Source organism: Ahaetulla prasina, chromosome 3, assembly GCF_028640845.1.
Source record: "Ahaetulla prasina isolate Xishuangbanna chromosome 3, ASM2864084v1, whole genome shotgun sequence".
Classification (NCBI taxonomy): domain Eukaryota; kingdom Metazoa; phylum Chordata; class Lepidosauria; order Squamata; family Colubridae; genus Ahaetulla; species Ahaetulla prasina.
In genome coordinates this window covers 106,041,239-106,063,196 of record NC_080541.1, presented here as the reverse complement: position 1 = coordinate 106,063,196, position 21,958 = coordinate 106,041,239, and the positions used below count along the sequence as shown (strand labels likewise).

General features: G+C 39.4%; 1 protein-coding gene across 1 annotated transcript in view; it reads left to right on the top strand.

Moving 5' to 3' along the window:
• XRN2 (5'-3' exoribonuclease 2) overlaps positions 1-21,958 on the top strand; it is an 84,617-nt gene that overhangs the window by 17,642 nt on the left and 45,017 nt on the right. Inside the window, exons 8-19 of the mRNA XM_058175329.1 lie at positions 2,788-2,838; positions 3,241-3,398; positions 7,987-8,061; positions 10,770-10,903; positions 11,723-11,780; positions 11,856-11,963; positions 12,558-12,602; positions 14,794-14,928; positions 16,356-16,474; positions 18,247-18,382; positions 20,501-20,608; positions 20,700-20,789. Coding sequence (XP_058031312.1) covers positions 2,788-2,838; positions 3,241-3,398; positions 7,987-8,061; positions 10,770-10,903; positions 11,723-11,780; positions 11,856-11,963; positions 12,558-12,602; positions 14,794-14,928; positions 16,356-16,474; positions 18,247-18,382; positions 20,501-20,608; positions 20,700-20,789 — 1,217 coding nt within the window. The remainder of the gene's footprint in view (positions 1-2,787; positions 2,839-3,240; positions 3,399-7,986; positions 8,062-10,769; positions 10,904-11,722; positions 11,781-11,855; positions 11,964-12,557; positions 12,603-14,793; positions 14,929-16,355; positions 16,475-18,246; positions 18,383-20,500; positions 20,609-20,699; positions 20,790-21,958) is intronic.

The window sequence follows — 21,958 nt, the reverse complement described above, 5'->3', positions numbered from 1 at the left end:
TGCTAGCTGGATACATTGATACATGCTTTGTTTCTTCTCAATGTCTTTGAACTGAATTGATATGTCTAATTTTTATATAATATGTATATTGCTAGTATTGATTTTGTTAATTTGTTTTTAATGTATTTCAATATTATTATTTTATCCTATTGGATTTGATTATACTGTGTTTTCATTGAATTATATGCGGGAGTGACACAAAATCAACTTGATTACATAAATATAGAATATTCCACATTTCCCCAAAAATAAGACAGGGTCTTATTTTCTTTTGACACCCCACTCCCAAATAAGGGCTTAGCCTTATTTTCGGGAATATTATTTTTGAGGTGCAGAGGGCAGCAAGCCCACCTGCCCCACCCTCTCCGTCCCACCACCTGCTTGCCTGCGGCTGCAATGATCCAAGTTCTCTGCACGTCCTGGTCTCCGCCTGCCCTTTTTGCTGGTCTTGCTACTGGATGGCCGCTGAACAGATGACTGTGCTGTTCTGGCCTCGTAGGGCCTTCCAGGCAGCACTGCTTTTGGCTGTCCTGCTGGGCTATTCCTGCCTGGTGTAGGGTGAGTTGTCCCAGATCTATGACCTCCGAGCGTCCCCTGCTGCCGGTGAGCTGCGCCGCCCGCACCGCTTCACACAGCCAGCATGAGAGCTAGTGCCCACCAGGCCCTGAAAGAGTGCTGGGCTCAGCTCGTAGCCTGGAACCTGCAGCACCTAGTAGACCTGCAGGAAGGATCTCGGCAGCCTGAAGGCGACAGCAGGTGAAGCGGCTTGGCTCCTCCAGTGGCCACTGGCAAAGGCCCTGGCAGGCCGACAGCGGGGAAGAGGGTATTTTGGAAGTTGTAGATCTCATCCGACTCATCCCGCACCAGGCAGAAGCAGCCCAGCAGGGTGGCCAAGAGCAGTGCTGCCAGGAAGGCAGAGAGTTCCTGTGAACCTCGGTGTGTATGTTTCTGTGTGTGTGTGTGTGTGTGAGAGAGAGGACACTGCCACCAGCCCTGGTATACGGTAACTCTCCAAGGTTGGATCGGATTTCCCTCCCTCCCTCCCTCTCTCTTCACACGCACGCACGCACACCAAGGTCCCTCACACAACACCACTCCCTCCAAGTCAGCCGCATCCCTTCACTAACTTCCTTTCCAGCTCCGTTCTCTGCTGCATGGGCAGGACAAGAAATATAGTCTGTGTGACTATGGTAAAAAAAAATAACAAAAATTCAGACCTTCCAACTTCTCGCAAAAAAAAAAAGATATTGGGATGTTGGAAGTAGTCCCACAGACTACTTTTCTTGCCCTGCACGTGGCAGTGGAGAATGGAGCAGGAAAGCAGGTTAGTGGAGGGATGTGGCTGCCTTGGGAGAGGTGGGGGGGGTAGGGATCTCTCTCTCTCTCTCACACACACACACACACAGTCCTTTCCTTCAGAACAGAGTGAGAGGCAGGAAAATCCCCCCTCCTCATTTTCAAGCTGTTTGCAAAAACACCCCATTCTGAGCCGTCAGTATATTCCAGGATTGCAACATTTAAGGCTCAGAATAGGGCATTTTTGCAAACGGCAACGGGATTTTCCTGCCTCTCACCCTGTTCTAAAGCTCAGGGTGCTGTTCTAAAGCACAGACATTCCCTCTCCGGCCAGCCCACAAGACGCTCACCCCTGGGAATAAATCAGACGCTTCACTGGAGAAATTGCCCCACGCCAGCCTAGGCTTCCTAAATCTCTCGCTCCCCAGATCGTCCCCCTCGTGAAGAAAGCCCAACCTGACACAAACACTGCCTCCAGCCACCTCTTCGTCCTGGTGAAACTCTTTTGAAAGGACGATCTGCAGGTGGAGGTGGGGAGATTTCCTGCACATCGACAGCGGCATTTCCTCTCAGAGCTTCTTCAGGTGTATGGATTTCCGTGCCTTCCTTTCCTGTTCTGTGGACAGAATTGCCTGCTGTGACTGTCATAGTTAAGGAGGGTTTGAGGTGCAGGGGTTGCGTTGCTTGGCCTCCGGCTTCTTTTGCAGTCATGATTGGCTGCAAAAGCGGCCACACTTGCTGGAGGCGATGGCCTGAGCAGCATCTGCAAATCAGCTGTTTTGTGAATGGCGGCTGGAGTGGCTCAGCTGATCCAATTAAGCGGCCAAGAAGTTCTGAGGTGACCAGGGAAGGGAAGGGCTGCCTCCTGTGCTGGCCATGCCCACCCCTTCACTAGGGCTTATTTTCGGGAGAACTAGGTTACTAAGGCATGAAGCTGCCTAGGTAAAACAAGCATGCATCTATATTGGGCAGCAGTGATATAGGAAGATGCTGGAGAGAAACGATCATTTTAGTGACAACAGCAAAGGCATCAATTCATACTGTGCAGGAAAAGGGAATGGTAAACCACTCCTATATTTTACTTAAATGGATAGAAGACCTGAAGGATCAATTTAGAAACAGACCATCATGGAGAAAAATTCTGGGGCAACTGTGAGTTGATACAAATTTGCTGACACATAATCATCTTACAAACTTGATTAAATGGCAAAATAGAAATTAACATTGTGGCAGTAATTGGAACTGATAAGACATTGTGTTTATTATTCTGGTGAATACTTTCTAGTGAACTTTTCTAGTCTACTGTTTTTTCCAGATTGCATTTTCCTTGTGGCCATTCTTATTTCTTCAGAGCCCAGGGATGTGTTTATTAATGCTACAGTATCTTTTTAAATATTTTAAATAGTTAAGTAGAGTCTTGGTAATTTTTTTGTTGTATCATGTCTGTGAAATATCAGAATTCTATAATGACACAATGTCCTTTTGTTCCAGCCCAGCCAAACCATGATCCGAATACACACCACTGTTTATGTGGTGCTGATGGTAAGTCTATTTCTAGGCTTTTCTATATTAGTAATAAAAGAAGACTGTATGCAGAATGTTTGTTAATCAGTTTGGTGCATGGTATCATTTTAAATAAAAGTTCATTTGGCTGAGTTAAATATTAAACTACCACTTATATTATGTAAATTCAGATGAACAACCTAATTACGTTTTCTTCTTGTACTTCTTAGTACATGGCTTCCCTCCATTTTCTACTTACTACACATCCTTCTGAGTGCATTTAATTCTAACAATTTGCTAATTCAGATAAATTGGGCATGAAAGCTGGGAAGAAGAGAATGTACCAAGCCTGTATCCTATTCTTAGTCACTCCAGAGCTTTGGTGGCTTATCAGAACTGAGGCCTTATTAATGGTTGGGGTTTGTTCTGTTTCTTTTGTAGCTGATCTTATTATGCTTGGATTAGCTACTCATGAACCAAATTTTACTATAATCAGAGAAGAATTTAAGCCTAATAAACCTAAACCATGTGGTCTTTGTAACCAATTTGGACATGAAATTAAGGACTGTCAAGGCTTACCAAAGGAAAAACAAGGGGAGGTAGGTTGAATTTACTTAACTTTTTTTCATTTCCATTGATGTGCTATTCAAAATGAAAGTTTCTTGATACAGTTTCTTGCTTAACCATGATGCTTACCTTTGATAAATAGTTGCTTTATCTTACATATATGGTGGGATGGCAGCATTTGTAAGGAAAGAGACACATAGCAGTATTTATTATCTTGGGTTATGATGGGATTTATTTAATTTAATATCCTTTGCTTGAACATCTGAATCCCCTCTTTGAGAGAGATGAGAGATGAGATAAATAAATCTACTCCAGACAATAAATTTGATTCATTTTTTTGACAGCAAAACTTCATTTGAAACCAAGGTTTGAAGATAATGTATGAGTCCTAGTTTGCTGCAATGATTCATATGTTACTATTTTTCCTATTATGTCTGAATCCAGCATTGGTGACTAATTTTTAGTTTGTTCCTGTGCCCCAACAAAGTCTCATAGACGACAGGTAATCCCTTTGCCTGCACATGGTTTGACTTCATCGTTCACTCTTCCATGCCATCCTCTTTTTATTTTGCCCAAACTACTTAGGACTATTGCCGCTGTTTCGTTAGGAAAGGAAAAGTTATATTTTCATAATATAAGTATTACAAGTAAATAATATAACTTTGATCTAGAGGTATAGAACTTTCAGAATATCTGATGCAATGGAAAATACATATTTTCACTTTTTTTCATTTTGCAAAACTGGGGATTAGAGGGAACATTGGAAATAATGAAATAACTTTAATATCCATTGTAAGTGTTGGTGTAAAAGTATAGTTCATTCAGACCATTATTATGTATCTATTAAATGTATTTTAAATATTTTTAATTTTTACCAAAAAGTTGCTTATCTCCAGAAATGTGGCATAATATCTCTTCACTTTTAATGTTTAGGAGAGTAGTAGTAAAATATCCTAGAATTAGATAACAAATCATTTTTTTCTTTATAATGTATTCTCCACCAATGCACAGTTTAGCTACCATAAAAATGAACAATAAAAATAAAGCAATAATTAAATTTATACAAAAGTAATAAAATGAATATGCAGCATAAGATATTTGCGGTAGAAATGATGAATCAAAAATATGTGTACTGTAGATGTCATCTTCTCTATCTAATGGATACAGAAATATCTGATTTTCAGGAAATGAGGGGAAAATTAGAGAAAGAAGAACAACCAAGGTTCAGAGCATGTCACTTACTACATTAAATTATATTCAATCACATTTTCTTAATCTGAAGTTCTGTCATTATTAACTGTTCCTAATTCAAACTGAAAGTATTGGGATATATTTCATAATCCCCTCCCTTTAAAAAAAAAATCAGGTGAGTAGAGAAATAAAAGCCTTGTTAGGGAAGAGGGACTTTTTTCTGAATTCATCTGCTGTCACACTGTTTCAGTTTGATAAGTATATCTGTTTTTTATGTCCACATAATGAAAAATTAGAAACTACCAAAGGGAATTGGAAAGAATGATTTTGGTCCCGCTTTTTTCACCATTTCACCACTTTTCCTGTGTTGTTAAGTAAATCTCAAGATGATTAGCTAATATCAGTTTAGCACAGGGGTGTTAAATGCTTAAATCTGGCCCGCATGCCAGCCTGAAAATATCAAATATTTGCCTTGCCAGCCAAGAGGGGCTGGGGGTGGGGCCCCACAGCCCATTTTTGGCCTCTTTGACCTCCTGCAGCACTCTGCCAGCTGAAAACGGGCCACACAGGGCCTCTGTGTGGCCTGTTTTCAGCCATCAGAGTGCTGTAGGACAGTGGTCCCCAACCTTTCGGATTTCAGGGACCACTAAATTCATAATTTTAAGTCCCACGGTCCACTAATATGATCTGCCTAATGATCAGCTGAGTGGACGAGGCTAGGTGGTCATGTGACTGGGTGGGCATACCCAACTCAATGTCACTCACATCAAGGGGCGCCTCACCAGCCTCTACTCGCCCCTCCCCTCCCAGCCACTCCTCGTCTGCCTGCCTGGGCTCCTTAGGACCCCAACAGGAAGCAGCTGTTGGAGCTAAGCAGCCACCATGAGAAAGAGTTGGCAAAACAGCTCAGTTCAAATTGGATCTGGCTGAGAAGGAAGCACCTCACTGAGGACTACGAGCATAGGCTTTCCAAACAGAGGGAAGACCTGTGGGAGTGCAAGCCCAGGTACCAGCGCCTGGAGGCTCAGCAGGCTGAAATGGTCAGCCAGTTCCAGGCCATGATGCAGTCCCACTGGAACAAGGCCCTCTGGCTCTTCACCACCAGCAGCGGTTCCCTCCAGCCTTTACCCAAAGCCCTGTACCAGGAGGCTGAAGCAGACCCCAAGTTAGAATTTCTGCCCCCCTCCGACCCACACAAAAAGACCCCAAAGTGGGAGACTCTTTGCAGCAACACAAATGTTAATTGCACATATCTGGCCCAGAGGCTGTAGTTTATATTGACTGAGTGCAATATAAAAAACGCAAATAATTTTTCTGTGGACCACCAAAATTTTCTTGCGGACCACCAGTGGTCCATGGACCACCAGTTGGTGACCACTGCTGTAGGAGACTGGGGAGGCCAAAAACAGGCCATGCAGAGTGCTGCGGGAGGACTGGATTTGACTGGATTACAATTATGTGGCCTCAAGTAAGTGCGTGATCTGGATAGAAAACAAGCAACATCCTATGATAATACTACAGTTTAATGCCAAATTTTACATACTGTAGGTCCATTTAATCTACAATCAACAATCTATCATTGACTATTTACTATCCTGGAAATTTATCTCTGATGTTAGATCTTGTATTATCATGTTATTTATGTCATTGTATTTTTATTATTAGTTGAATAATAAAAATACAATAGTATAAATAGCTTTTCTGCCTGGAAAAGCAATTTACTATTAAACAACCGGGTGTAAATTTAGAAATAAATAGTTTAGTGGAGTGTCAAGAATAAATGTTTGCCAGTAATATCTGATAAAAGAGATAGGAAAATGATATAGTAAAGAACTGTGGAAAGAAAGAAGAGAAGTGGGAAAATGCATCTTGAGCCTGTGTCAAACGCCCACCATGGCCACACCACACCACCCCGGCCACCCCTGGCCACACACACATACACCCTGACCCTCTGAAGTCAAACACAACCCTGATGCAGACCTCAATGAAATTGAGTTTGACACCTCTGGCTTAACACATTAAAATATTAAGCTAACAGACATCTGCCACCAGAGAACTATTATAACTGATCTTGGCATCCCAGTTGGTTTATCTAGTCACTAGAGCAGAACTTTTCAAACTTTTTCAGGCTGTGGCAATTATTAGTTAAAAACTTCCCAGAGCCCCTGATCGTTAGGCCAGTTTCCAGTGATAGAAAATCAGCTGTGTTCAAGGAATTTATACTGTACTCTAGAAAATTAGGATTAAGAATTTTGTTTTTTAATCAGTCTCTAATATAATAGGTAACTACAAAACAGTGCAGCAATAACCACAGTTAAATTTATTAATTTTGCAATTGCTATTTCTGATATCAGGCAAAAATAAAGCAACATAATTAGGAAGCTCCTAATCAGACATGTTTAATGAACAAGGGAAGTGTACCTGTATGACTATGTGGACCGTTCCAAAAAACTTCCATGCTGTTTCTAAAGCCAACCAAGATAGGTAGACCGGATTATATGATAAAGTATCCTGTTTTTTGTACTACTGGGTAGTTGGGATGATGCCTATGAATAAGCAGAAAAGATGAGGGAAAACAGGCTGTGATTGTTGCTATCAGCAAGCCATAATTAATGCTAAGCCATTATTTATTTTCTGTTTGAATATAGTATTGCTCTGAAGTAAACCTACTAAAAAGAGAATTTATCTTAGATTGATGGATCATGAGGAAGGACTATAAGTATGGTAAGACCAGAATTAATAAAGGGTGGATCAGTGTTAGAACACTAGCTGTGTACCAGTAGCCCTCAACTTACAACCATTTGTTTGGCCAGAGTTCGAAATTATAGTGGCGCTGAAAAAAAGGGACTGATAATTGATCCTCATACTTAACCATCACAGCATCTCCACAGTCACGTAATCAAACTTTGGGCACTTGACAACCAGCATGTATTTATGATGGTTGCAGTGTCCCAGGGTCATGTAATTGTGATTTGCGACCTTCCCAGCGGGCTTCTGACAAGCAAAGTAAATTAAGGGAGGGGAGCTGCATTCACTTAATAACCATGTAATTCACTTAACAGCTGCAGTGATTAACCATGACAAAAAAGGTTGTAAAATCTGGCATGGCTCACTTAACCGTCCTGCTTAGCAACAGAAATTCTAGTCCCAATTGTGCTTTTAAGTTGAGGACTACTTGTATTCCTAAACACATTTACTTTAAGAATAAGTTTTGTTGAACAGAGAAGGGATTTTTTTAAATAAACTTTGTACTATTAAAAAAAGATTTCACTTAAATTTATAATGGAAACCACAGTCCAAAACTCATTTCCTAAATGCTAGTTAATTTAAAGGAATTTTTATTAGGTTTACTTTAGGGCAATACTGTGAATACAAACTATTTTAAAATGAATCTTTGTGTAAATGGTATGTCATTTTTCATCTTTGCAGCACGATCAGTTTGCAGATTGTCCTCCTGGTATGGAACAAGAATTTATATTTATTCGCTTATGTGTTTTAAGAGAAGTAAGTAATATTAGGATATATTTTGAACAAAGACAGCAAGGCTGTACAATGGGTCTCGAGATCCATCGCACACACTGAGATACTTCTAAGTAAACATGCACAGAGATGTTATGTAGCAGTCAGCAAACAGGGTTGCCATGGTAGCCAAGAATTTAATTCTGACAGTCAGCTAAGAGAAGCCAGATGTCTTGGCCTTCTTGTTTTTGTTCATTGTCAGCATTTTCCCCACTAAGCATCTAAAGGTGCCTATAAGGCAAGATGCTCCTGTGTCACAAGGAAATGACCAATTACTTGAATTCTACTGAAGGGAAAGGTTAACTGAACACTTCCTTGTAAGGACGGTTGGTGGGAAGCTGAGAGAACTTGAGAGAGGTATGAGAAGGGAAGCATTTGACAGCTGATCAGAGTAAGGAACAGAAAAGGAAAAAACAGAAGCAACTGTTACATTATTTGTTCATACAATGTAATTGTTAAAGAAACACATGATCCTCTGAGTGAACAAGAGACAGTATAATAACCCTCCGCACTTGAGATACCATGTGTATGTGTGTGCACCTTTGAGTCAGTTTTTAACTTCTAGTGACTGAACAAATCCCTGCAATTTTCTTGGAAAGATTTTGGAAGTGGTTTGCTATTGCCTTCTTCCAAGCCTGCGAGAGAGGCTCAAAGTCATCCAGACAGCTTTGTGTTTAAGGCAGGACTAGAACTCATAGTCTTACAGTTTCTAGCCGGATATCTGAAACACTACAGCAAACTAGTTCTGTTTAAGATATTGTGCCAGCAGGGTAAAAAAAGCTTGTGTGTGTGTGTGTGTGTGAGAGAGAGAGAGAGAGAGAGAGAAACAGACAGACAGAGAGCGATAAAGAGAGAGATATCACTACTGTATAAAATATTTAAGCTTATAATGTTGGGGTTGTGACAGTAAAATTTTCAATTATACTTATTTTATATCTAAAATAAATGAAGAAAAAATCATGCAACCTTTCAGCCAATAAATCCAGTTCTGTCACTGTTAATTTACCTTTAATCCTCTTTCACAGTAGCCCTTTTATATCTCTTAGATCAGTCCTGCTGCTGTCTGTGCATTGGCTTTGGCTCCCTTAAGTCTTCCATTTGCTAGCTCCTGCATCTTCCTCATTCTGATTCTTTACAGGTTGCCCTCAACTTACAACCCCAAATTGGACCAGAGTTTTTGCTGCTAAATGATGCGGTTGTAAAGTGCAATGTCATATAATTACATTGCTTGGCACTGGCACTCTCCATTGCCATTGTTAAGCAAATGCCAAGGGACATCAGCTGAAGAACTATCCCAATCCAATCCATTCTGGGCTTGGTCTGTCCCAGCCCCAAGCCTCAGGAAAGTAAGGGAATGCCTCCTTCCTTTGCTTGCCTATCTCCCCACCATCTCTTTTGATCACCCTGTATCCTGTCTTGTGGGATAGCCAGGAGCCCCAGAACTGCACAGCTCTGGTGCTGTTTTTCACAACGTAACTCAGAGACCTCTTGGAGTGCCGTGGCTCTAGGGTCACAGAAAGCCCCAGAACCACAGTGCAAAGCCACAGTTGTCCCTGGAAGCCTCAGCTACAGCATCCTGGCCCAACAGGACAATGCAAAATTGTAGCATCTGGGAAGTCCCAAAAGTGGCCAGAAGCCACAGCACCCCAGGAAGCCCCAGACACCCAAGCCCAGAACTAGCTCCAATTGCCTTTGCCACCCTACACTCCAGGACTCTTGTAGTCTTGTGCTTCATTGCCTCAGCTGGCCTTTGCCTTTCTTCTTCCACTGCTGACCTGCCCACCATGGCCCTTTGAGAGATGGCTCCTTCCCACATGAGGCCTTCTTTCCCAGGTCTCCTGAGGAAATTGTTGCGTATGACCGTGGGAAGAAAACAAAAAGATGGTGAAGGTCAGCTAGGGTGAGGGGAGCTGCAGGAGAGAAAGCAGAGATGAGGGAGAGATGGGGAGCGGAAGCATTGCTGCATTGATAAGAGTGGATGGCTGGCCAAGCACCAGAGTTTTAACCAGGTGACTTCAGACTAGGGAGGCACCGCATCAGCCATAAATTTGGGGAACAGTCATACATCCCTTTGTTCAATATCACCACAACTTCAAACATTCACTGAATTAATGTCATAAGTTGTGGATTACCTGAACCTTGAAAGAGAAATATGTTCTCTCCCAAGTCTTGTCTTGTCTGTAAAGGTACATACCATAGTGAAAAAAGAAATGTCTAGAATGGACATTTTTGTAGGATGGAAATGCTGCTTGGGATTCTTTATATAGCCTTTTTTAGGTCACATGTTGAAAACAAATGCTGGCTGGACAGTGTTTTAGTGCAAATGAAGCCTGAAAGGATAGGTGCAAAAATAAGTAAGCCCTACGCTACTAAAAGAAAGAGTTGGGAAATGGGGACATACTAAATATGTGAGATTATTGGAGTGGAATTCAGAACATCAGAAATAGATTTGTAGTAAATATTTGCTAGTGAAGACCTATAAAGATTCAGGCTGATGGGAAACATGATTGTGCTTCTAGCCTTCTGATTAAGAGATGGACTGCGCTTGCTTGGTGGAAAGGAAAAGACATTTCCTATGTTCTCAGATGCACATTCACAATATCCCTACTAGACATCTGACATTTGATTTCTGTTAATGCTTGAGAAAATGCTTCATTTTTGTGTGTCTCTCACTCTCTTTAAAAAAATTCTAGTATTTGGAAAGAGAGCTAACAATGGCCAGCTTGCCTTTCACTTTTGATGTTGAAAGAAGCATCGATGACTGGGTTTTCATGTGTTTCTTTGTGGGAAATGATTTTCTCCCTCATTTACCCTCATTAGAGATCAGGTAAGAGAAACAACTTTATATCTAGAAACACTTAAATGTTGTTAGGTATTGATTATTGTACTTAAAAGAAACAAAGGGCATTATTAATGATTCTTGCTTTTTAGATTTGCAAGTTCTTGTGTAATGGAGAGTGCTGTTTGAGAAACACAAGTCCAAAGCACCCTTGGGTTTCAGTTCACTCATTTGGATCTAGCTGATAATAGAATTGCTGCTCCAAATCCAATGAACTTTATAAGGCTTTGAAAAGCATGAGTTTCAAATATCTTGCTATTTTGCTTTGCTTAATTATGGTACATGATATCTCTAGCTTTTTTGAGACTGTGCTCACTACTTCTTATGAATCTTGGTTCATTTCCTTAAATTAGTAGCATGCTCTTTAGTTATTTGTACAGGCTTGTTGGCTTTTTGTCTTGTACATAGGGGATTTAAAGAGCCTCATGCATAAATTAAATATTTTCCATGTTCCTATCTTTTCTAGATTCAGTAAATATTATAGAAGTAGGGAATGGCAGTCAATAGTAAATTCACATATTAATAGTTAAATACTGGTTTAAACTGTGCTAAATTTAGTGTTGTACAAGCATATATCTTCATATGCAGTAGAATTTTTCTTTGCTTTCCTCACTCTATGTGCCCCAAATCTGTTTCCAAAACCTCCCAATCCTACACAGTAGATTTAGAAATTGTGGCTTGGAGGAGGGAGAAAGAATTTGTTCTGCCAGTAGATGTCATACCATCACTAGGATAACAATTTGAATATAACCCTTACAGTGAGACCATCCAAGAAATGGGTAAAATGGTTTTATTCTTGTCTTGCAGGGAAGGAGCAATTGATCGCCTGGTGAACATATATAAAAATGTTGTGCACAAAACTGGGGTAAGTGATTCCTCCAAACACTTCATGTAACAAGAAAAAGAAAGGTTACTTACAATTGTATTCTACAATTTACAGGGTTATCTTACTGAAAATGGTTATGTCAATTTGGAGAGAGTACAGATGATAATGTTGGCTGTTGGAGAAGTTGAAGATAACATTTTTAAGAAGCGGAAAGATGATGAGGTGAAAGAGCTATTATGAAACTCTGTTTTGGTGTGTTTTTCTTTAACATTTTAAAAAAATGAATACATATGGTTTTTCCATTCTACACTACAAATAGTTCTTGATTTATGACTGTTCATTTAACAATGCTTCAAAGTTACAACATCTTAGGAAAACATGGTGTACAACTATACTTGATCATGTGTTTGCAATTGGGTACATGTCAACCAGGTCTTATTTACAGCCAGTTGCAATGTCTCGTGACCACGTGACTGCAATTGGTGGACATTTTTGCTCATTTCTAAAACCTCTGGCTGATATAATATACCAAACATATATGCATAGTTTGTTTACTACATCCAGAGAACTTAGATCTGAATATGACCCACTTTTTAAAATCTGTGAATTAGGCAATTGACATTTTATGTATATGTACTTTAATAGGATTGCGTAGTTTAATAGGATTCCAATTTAGTTTAGAAGATAAACTTACTTTGAAGCAGGAAAAGGAATCTGCAAAATGATTTTTTAGCAAAAATGAACTATATATATTTGATTGTTTTAGTTTCCTAATAAATGTTAATGTACACTTTCCATATTTTATGGGGCACACAGGAAAATTTCAAAAGAAGGCAAAAAGAAAAAAGAAAAAGAATGAAGGTAAATATAAATCTATTCCTATTTATTTATAACGTCTTTATTTAAAACAATGGAACTATTTAGTAGCAGCTACTTTGGAATGGAAAAAGGAAATGTCTTAAAGTTATATTAGGAATACAAATAGAACGTTGTAGCAATTTTTCAAGGCTGAAATGCAAAGAGCTGCTGCAAATACCCCAGTGCTTATATTCATTCCACAAAATTTTTACCCTTTTTTATTGAATCCTAATTCTCAAATTTGGACTGCAAACTACTAGGTATTTTCTAAGGCATACAGCATGGGGTGCAACTATGACAGAAACACAAAATTCACTAATTTCCTGAGCATGTGCATATTGGCTGAACAGTTCTTTAATATCAGCCACAGAGAATAAATTCAGACTCTAAAGAACATACACACATATATTCAAGGATGTTGTCAAGAAATATGATCTTTTTTAACTTGAACTATTAAGCTTGCATTGTTAATCTAAAATATTATTTGATACACAAACATATTCAATATATGGTCCTTAGATCCTAAATTAAATCGGGCACAAAAACACACGCTCTGTATATTTTCTCAGAATTTGCATTGGACTAAATTTTATATTTTCCCATATAAAATTATGGATAAACTTACAGTCAGATTGATTTGATAGAATTCACATTCCTTTTCTGCAAAATTGCATCTTTTTCCAAATCTTTGCTGCCCTTTGATAATAATTTTAAATTGCTTACTGCTTGAAAATAATTGAGAATTTCTGTTATCTCTCCATTACGTTGACACTTCTATCTCAATTCTACCACTTTCTCATGTACTGTATACCATTGAATAAAGGGCAGCTTAATTCAGGAGATAGCTTTTATGATTGATGCAAAATGTCTCATAATTATTGAATCATTTGTTTACAACTGTTGCCCTTTTATCTACTCCAGCCACCATAGTCATCATTGGCACTAATAATTCTTCAAGATTAAGCATACATGTATTCAAAACATTCTTTGACTGATGCTGTTAATTAATTAAATACATAAAATTGTATTTGTATTTCTTAAATTTGGAACTGCCAAGCTAATTGTAATGTAACATAATTTTACTGTTGTTCTGATAACTGTCTGAAGTTTTCTTTTCAAGAATCACCAGGATATTATTCTATTAATGATCATACTAATTATTTTTTATTTTACTGCTATATATTAACTATTTGAGCATATTAATTGATATGTGTTCTGTAAAGATCCCAAATAAAAATAAGACATCATTATATTTTGACCATAGTTTTAAACTGAAGTAATGCACTCAGTTTTCCTTAATAGATTTGAAGTTGTAATTTTATAATAAGTTTAAGATAAATTATTTCATGAACATATTTTTCTCAACTCTAGCCAAACACTCTCTACTGGCCGAGAGACACTTCTATTTCAGTCAGTGCCATAAGCTTGTGGTTACTCTATTAATGAGCCAAATAGAATATGCCAGTATGGATGTTTAAGTATTGCATATTCATTTGGAAATATCCTGTATTACACAGGATATATTAATATTCTGTGTAATATAAACATAGCTATTCATACCTGTATGTAGTGTTTGCTTTCATAGCTGATGCTCAGCGTTTATGTTTATATTCTGCTCATTTCAGAGGGAACAACATACTATGCTTGGTGGACAATACACCCCACAACCTTTAGGAAGAGGAAACAGGTCAAGCCATCAACCAATTAGTAATCCAAGGCACACAGCCTATGAAAGAATAGAAGGAAGGATTTTATGGATAACATATTGTCTGTTAAATATGTGAACTGTGAATTCTTAAATTGGGTTGTATCCAATTATCTTCATTAAGAAGCAGAGTTAAGATTTTAATTGAATGCACTTTAGAAACTTTTGTTCTATTTGATGTACACACACACCTTGATTTATCTTAGATCCTAGCATATATTTTTCTCAACTCTAGCCAAACACTCTCTACTGGCCGAGAGACACTTCTATTTCAGTCAGTGCCATAAGCTTGTGGTTACTCTATTAATGAGCCAAATAGAATATGCCAGTATGGATGTTTAAGTATTGCATATTCATTTGGAAATATCCTGTATTACACAGGATATATTAATATTCTGTGTAATATAAACATAGCTATTCATACCTGTATGTAGTGTTTGCTTTCATAGCTGATGCTCAGCGTTTATGTTTATATTCTGCTCATTTCAGAGGGAACAACATACTATGCTTGGTGGACAATACACCCCACAACCTTTAGGAAGAGGAAACAGGTCAAGCCATCAACCAATTAGTAATCCAAGGCACACAGCCTATGAAATGAGAATGCAGGACAGACAAAACACTGTAAGTGATTGTTTTTTAAATAAATATAGTTAAGGTAGCAAATGGAAAATGATTTAATGATGGCTCAGTTTCTATACAGCCCAAACTTATATACATTCACCATTCCTTTGCTACTTTGACTCCATCATATCCTCACTTTGTTGCAACCATGGGTTCAATCCAGAGTCAGACTAGTGAGATTAGAAGTCATATACTCTCTCTGGATCCCTTCAGTCTGAAAAAAGTTAATAATTGATTAGAAAAAACCCTACTTTTTGCCTAAATGCTTTAATGTTAGCAGTTAATCTTTCCGGATAATGAAAAAGCTTTGAAAGAATAGAAATTTAATCCCTGACTTTGCCTCTAATGTCCACAGCTCAAAATAATGAGTAAAAGAATGATGCAGTCCATTTAACAACTACTTGTACAAAATGAATTGGTGCAGAAGGAAGGATTTTATGGATAACATATTGTCTGTTAAATATGTGAACTGTGAATTCTTAAATTGGGTTGTATCCAATTATCTTCATTAAGAAGCAGAGTTAAGATTTTAATTGAATGCACTTTAGAAACTTTTGTTCTATTTGATGTACACACACACACACACACACACACCTTGATTTATCTTAGATCCTAGCATATATTTTCTGAGTTTTTTTTTTCCTTTTTCACATTATACCGGCCGGTAGCGAACTTGGCGGGCTTTTGCTAGCGGGAAGCCCTGCGGTGCAGTGAGAGGGCGGGCGGGGGCCGCCAGCCTTCTCGGCCGAGGAGGAGGTTTCGCCGACCGGTAGGTGCCTCATTTCCCACCCTCGGCTTATACTCGAGTCCCCAGTTTACCCCAGTTTTTGGGGTAAAATTGGGGACCTCGGCTTATACTCGGATCGGCTTATATTCGAGTATATACGGTACTTTTAATATATACTAAAACAATGATGAGTTCATTATTAAATTTATTTGTTGCCTATCTCGCCATGGGGCTACTCTAGGCAGCTGACAACTATAAAAACAAAAAAATGAAAAGTTTAAACAAGGTGAAAGTAAAATAATAGAACAATAAAATAAACAAGGAAAAAGAACAAAGAAAATACATCGATATGTCTACTAAAAAAGATGGGTATGTGGGGAGAATAGAATAATTAATAGGATGATTTTCCTTTTGTTTTGAGTATCAGGATCTATTGTTATATCAGAATCCACTTTTGAAAGTTCGTCAATTTAAAAATGGTTTATTACTTGTCATGAAATGTTGCTGTCTGAGTATATTTCAGACCCCCTTGGTAGCATGGAACTAGTTTCTACATTGTTCTTTTGAATTCCTATATCTATAGTTAAGTAAAGTAGATGCATATATTTTTCTGAGTTTTTTTGCAAAGTCATTAATTTTAATTTTTGTAAGTGTAATGAGACCTTTCCACTAATTCTCTGCACGCTAACTATATCCCCAGACTCCTTCAGTTTCTCCTAATTCAAGCTTCACATCTGATGGTACGCCATCCCCAGTAGGAGGAATTAAGCGAAAAATAGAGGACAGTGACAGTGAACCGGAGCCTGAAGATAATGTCAGGTGCCACATTTCATACTTTGTTAGTGCGTTGTCAAAAGGGAGAATGTCTCATTAATACTATTTACCTTGCATCTGCCACACCTTCTAATGCTTTTCCATGATCTTTTTATCCACCAATAATTAATGTGGAGAGTTGGGATACTCGGTAAATTCCAGTGAGATGTGTAGGCTGTGGCTGTTAAATTTAAGTGTTTCCATTAGTATGCATGCTGGTTTTCTTCCTAAAAGCTGCTACTCCCTTTGAGACTAAACACCAGATTGGCTAGAGGTTCAATATTCAGCTCAGTCTCTGTGAACAGAATCTCATTCTACTAGCAAAAATGGAATGGTTTAACTCTTAAAGTTCTATAATCAGATGATTTAGTGTAGTGAGGGGTTATTGTCTGCTAGTGAAGAATATATTATGTATATTCCAGGCTTCTTGCATTTAGAAAGAAGTTCTCAGTACTTCCATTTAAAAGATTCTTGGGATCAGTTTTCAAGATACTAAACTTAAGATCTGGGAAAGTGACTACCAATTAGGACTAAAAGACTGGTTCTTATTAAGAAAACTCCATAACTTTAACTTTGCCTGTTATTTCCTACATGCCAAGCGTATTAAAACAAAACAAACTAAAAAGCAGTCTGAATTTGTGGAGAGTAAAGAGGATGATGTTGATGGATAAGGATAGATACATTTCTAGACAACAAAAAGGGAAACATTGCTTAAGTCCAAACGGTATGGTAGGATTACAAACATGTCACAGATAAATATCCCCTAAATCACATGAATATAAAAGAGGGAGGAGGAGAAGTAAATCAGGCTTGTAATATTATGTTTACTATGGCCAATCTAAATAAAAATAGTTTTTAGTCTTCTGTAGAATCTATTTCTATCTGGTCTATCTGTCAGGGTATCTTTTATGGGATATGAGCTGCTGCAGTATAGAGATTGATACACCAATCTTAATATTATGGATGAGTTTGAGTCATAGTTTAGGGAAAACTGGTAAGTAGTAATTTAAATAGTAATTTACAGGTCCTTGAATTATGATCACTAGTTTAGCACCTGTTCAAAGTTACCATGGTGATGAACAAGTAGTATTTACAACCAGTCCTTGAAGTTCCAGTCATCGCATCACCCCTTTGGTCACATGATCATGATTTGGGTGTTAAGGCTACAGTGCCCTGCAGTTGCCCAATTATTATTTTCAACCTTCTCTGCCAGCTTCCCACAAGCAAAGTCAATGGGAAGGTTAACAGGGAAGGTTGCAGGTAGCTCCCATCAGTTTCTCCCACCACTTTTTCTCCTGCAAAGCCCCACTACAAATGTTAATGAAAGATCTCATACTCAATAGCTACCCCACACCCCTTATACTCTGTAGTGTGTGTATAGCCACAATACCCCCACCCCCTGTGGTCTCTCCATTTCCCTAGCAGCCTCCCTACAGCCTCCCCTCAACTCCCACCCCCCCACTTCTTGTCTGGGACTCCCACTTCTTCCTGCTTAATGACTTGGGAAGTCCCGAGTTATGGCAAATGGGGACTGCCAGGATTGCCATCACAAAGTGATATAATCACATGACATCTCACTTTACTGCTGCATCTTTTGACAATAGAAATTCTGGTCCCAACTGCTGTAATAATCCAAGGGCTACAGTTGTCTGATACAATTACATGGGAGCATAATTTAAACCACACCACTGTTAGTAAAGCCTCTTCTCCTTTTTTTGTTGAAACCATTTGATAAACCGAATTGCACATTATGTAGATTCACTATTGTTTTTATGAAGGTTATGGGAAGCTGGCTGGAAACAGCGCTATTACAAGAACAAATTTGATGTTGACATCAACGATAAGAAGTTTCGCCGTAAAGTTGTACAGTCTTATGTGGAAGGGCTTTGCTGGGTTCTCCGATACTATTATCAGGTACTGACCTTTGGAATTTTATATTTATTCCCCCAATACGTCATTACAGAGGATTTTCTATCATCAAATTTCCACCTACTTGGCAATGACAAACAACTTCCTTATGGTGGTCAAAAACAAATACGTGGAGTTGGTAGGAATGAAACTTCACTTGAGGGAAACATACTTCTTTGTCTTTATATCTTGAGATTTCCATTGCAAACATGTAATGCCAGTTCAACCACAGCTTTAGATCAGCATCTTAATAAATTGATTTATGCAGCAAATCAAATTGTTTATTTAGCCATATGGCCAGATACAACAAGATACCCAATAATATGTGTGTCTGTTCCAATGGGGGAAAAAAGATCTGAAAGAAAACATTAACGAGTGCAGAAACAAAAGGGTTCTGTTAATTCATCTGTAACTAAAATTGTCTCCCAAGAGGGAGACTGTAATAGAGGCGGTCTTAAGAAATTTTGAATATCAGCCTAGACCAGGGGTCTGCAATCTTAAACATTCAAATAGCCATTTGGACATATTTCCCGCAGAAAACACCGGGAGCCATAAAACCTGGGTGGGCGTGGCCAATTTAACTTCACTCACTCCCACCCAGTCACATGACACCCCCCAGCCACGCCTACCCAGGTTTTGTGGCTCCAGGTGTGTTCTTTTATGTGGGAAATTGTTATCTCTCAGTGTGTCTTTTTTTCTCTCTTCTCTCTCTCTCTCTCTCTCCCCCTCCCTCCATTACTTTCTCTCTGTCTCTGTCTCTTTCTCTCTCTCTCTCTCCCCCTCTCTCCTGTCTATCTATCTCTCTATCTATTTGTGCTCTCCTGTCCAGCTTCAAGTGTCGTGTGAATCCAACCACTTGGGCTGTGGAGGGGGAGTGGAGGCTGGCAGGCAAAGCCGAGCGTTGGAGATCCATGCAAAATAAGGCAACTTCAACCCAGATTCTGTCGAGTAAACACCCCCCTTCCTTCTCGCTCTGTCCCCCCATGGCAGGGGCCTGGGCAACCCGAAAGCAGCTCCCTCCTCGGAGGTGGCCAGAAAACAAATAAATGTGGCGCTCCGGCTGGGAGGCGGCAATATGGAGCAGGCAGGATGTGCAGGTTCCCCACCGCCGCGATGGATGACCTCTATATGCATGTAGACAGAGGTGCCACCAAGGGGCTCCGGCTGCTACGCCTTGCAGAGAGCACCAGGGGGGTCCCCTTGCTTAGCCCTGGGAAGGCTCCATCTCCCAGCACCACTACGTTTCCCACCAGCTGACGAGGTTGCTCTGCAGCACCTCCCAGGCGGGTGGGGGGGGGAGACGGCGGCAGCGAGAAGTGGGCAGAGGCCGAGAAGTGGGCAGAGGCCGGCAGATGCCCGATCCCACCTGCTCCAGGAGGGAAGGCAGGCTCATGGCAGGTGGGACGGAGTCAGGAGGGATGCACGAGCCAAATGTTTGGAGCCGCGCTCGGCTGAATTTGCAAGCAGGCTCTCTCTCTCTCCTCATCTCTTGCTGGGTCTCATGGGCGCTTCTTCTGACCCTTGTTGGCGCTGCACGTACCTTGTTCGCTTAAGGAGATGCATGACCTGCTTTCCACCCCTTCTCAGGCCATGTGAGGAATGACGGAGGGGACAACGAGGGGCGGGACCAGCTAGTGGTGGGATCACCCAAAAGGGAACCACAGCAAAGGGACAAAAGAGCCACATGTGGCTCTGGAGCCGCGGGTTGCCAACACCCAACCTAGACAAATTGCCAAAATAATTCTTACTAGTTTTTTAATTATGTTGTATAAATATAGGATAAACAACATTTACATTTTAGTATAACAGAACTATCCATATATATGTTAATTGTTTGAAAATGCTAAGTGTAATTTTACCCATTTGCTATGTTGATAAGAGCTTATTTTTGAGCATACATATTTTTAGACTTATTACAGTTATCACTTTATAGGTGCATTTTAATATCAGTAGCTCAGTGTTTCAACATTATTTTTTAAAAATGTATTATTTGATTGCTTACGCCTTCTTCTGTGATAATTCAACTAAAATAATTAAGGTTTGCCATTATTTAATAGTTAAATGCAGAGAGAAGATTCCTGAATCTTCTTTGATTTAAATTCTTCTTTTTATTTTCCAAACTAGGGATGCGCTTCCTGGAAATGGTATTATCCTTTCCATTATGCACCATTTGCTTCAGATTTTGAAGGTATTGCAGATATGGTCTCAGATTTTGAGAAAGGAACCAACCCAGTAAGTTTTATTACTTCTATTTATAATTCATCTTAGTAGCTAAAGATTTAAAAATTTAAACAGTTACTACTATCTACCTTTCTTTTTACAGTTCAGACCTCTGGAACAACTGATGGGTGTCTTCCCAGCTGCCAGCGGTAATTTCCTCCCACCAACATGGCGGAAACTTATGACTGATCCAGTAAGAAAATTAAAGGGTCTTTGTTTGAATATTCATGTTAATATTGTCTCAACTACTTCACTAGTTGTCTGAGAAGCAGATATTATTTATTTAACTGTCTGTTATACCGTAGAACTTGTGTGGGCTTAAATGTTTCAGCTCATTCCAAATCTAATTTGATTTATATTAGATTCCAACTGTGAAATTATGCCCACAAAGGAATGATAATGACCTTTAGAGTTCTGAAAAAGTGTGAGGGAAAATCAGTATAAAATGTGTTTCAATATAAATTAGCACTTGTGGTTTAGATATTCACAAAATGGCTGCCACATTTAAAGTACTGTATGTAGTAATTAATTTATTTCTCCACTATCCAATGAAATAAATGGATTTCTGACTTGACTACTCTTTTAAACTATATGGATTTATTCTTATAATGATATTTTGATTTTATTTCTATTTAATCACCCTTGAAAATACATTTTTGCACTAAATTTTGTTCATAAGCAAAATGAGCATGACAGAGAAAAGATTGCCATAGCCTTTCATTTAACTTTTCAGGGTTTGTTGTTGTTTTAGTTGTGAAGTCGTGTCCGACCCATCGCGACCCCATGGACAATATTCCTCCAGGCCTTCCTATTCTCTGCCATCCTCTGGAGTCCGTTTAAGCTCACGTCTACTGCTTCACTGACTCCATCCAGTCACCTCATTCTCTGTTGTCCCCTTCTTCTTTTGCCCTCAATCTTTCCCAGCATTAGGCTCTTCTCCAGTGAGTCCTTCTTTCTCATTAGGTGGCCAAAGTATTTCAGTTTCATCTTCAGGATCTGGCCTTCTAAAGAGCAGTCAAGGTTGATCTCCTCTAGGACTGACTTGTTTGTTCACCTTGCAGTCCAAGGGACTCGTAGAAGTCTTCTCTAGCACCATAGTTCAAAGGCCTCAATTCTTTGGCACTCAGCCTTTCTTATGGTCCAACTTTCACAGCCATACATTGCAACTGGGAAAACCATAGCCTTAACTATACACACTTATGTTGGCAGAGTGATGTCTCTGCTTTTTAGTACACTATCTAGATTTGCCATAGCTTTCCTCCCCAGGAGCCAGCATCTTGATTTCTTGGCTGCAATCCCCATCTGCGGTGATCTTGGAGCCCAGGAAAATAAAATCTGTCACTACCTCCATTTCTTCCCCAT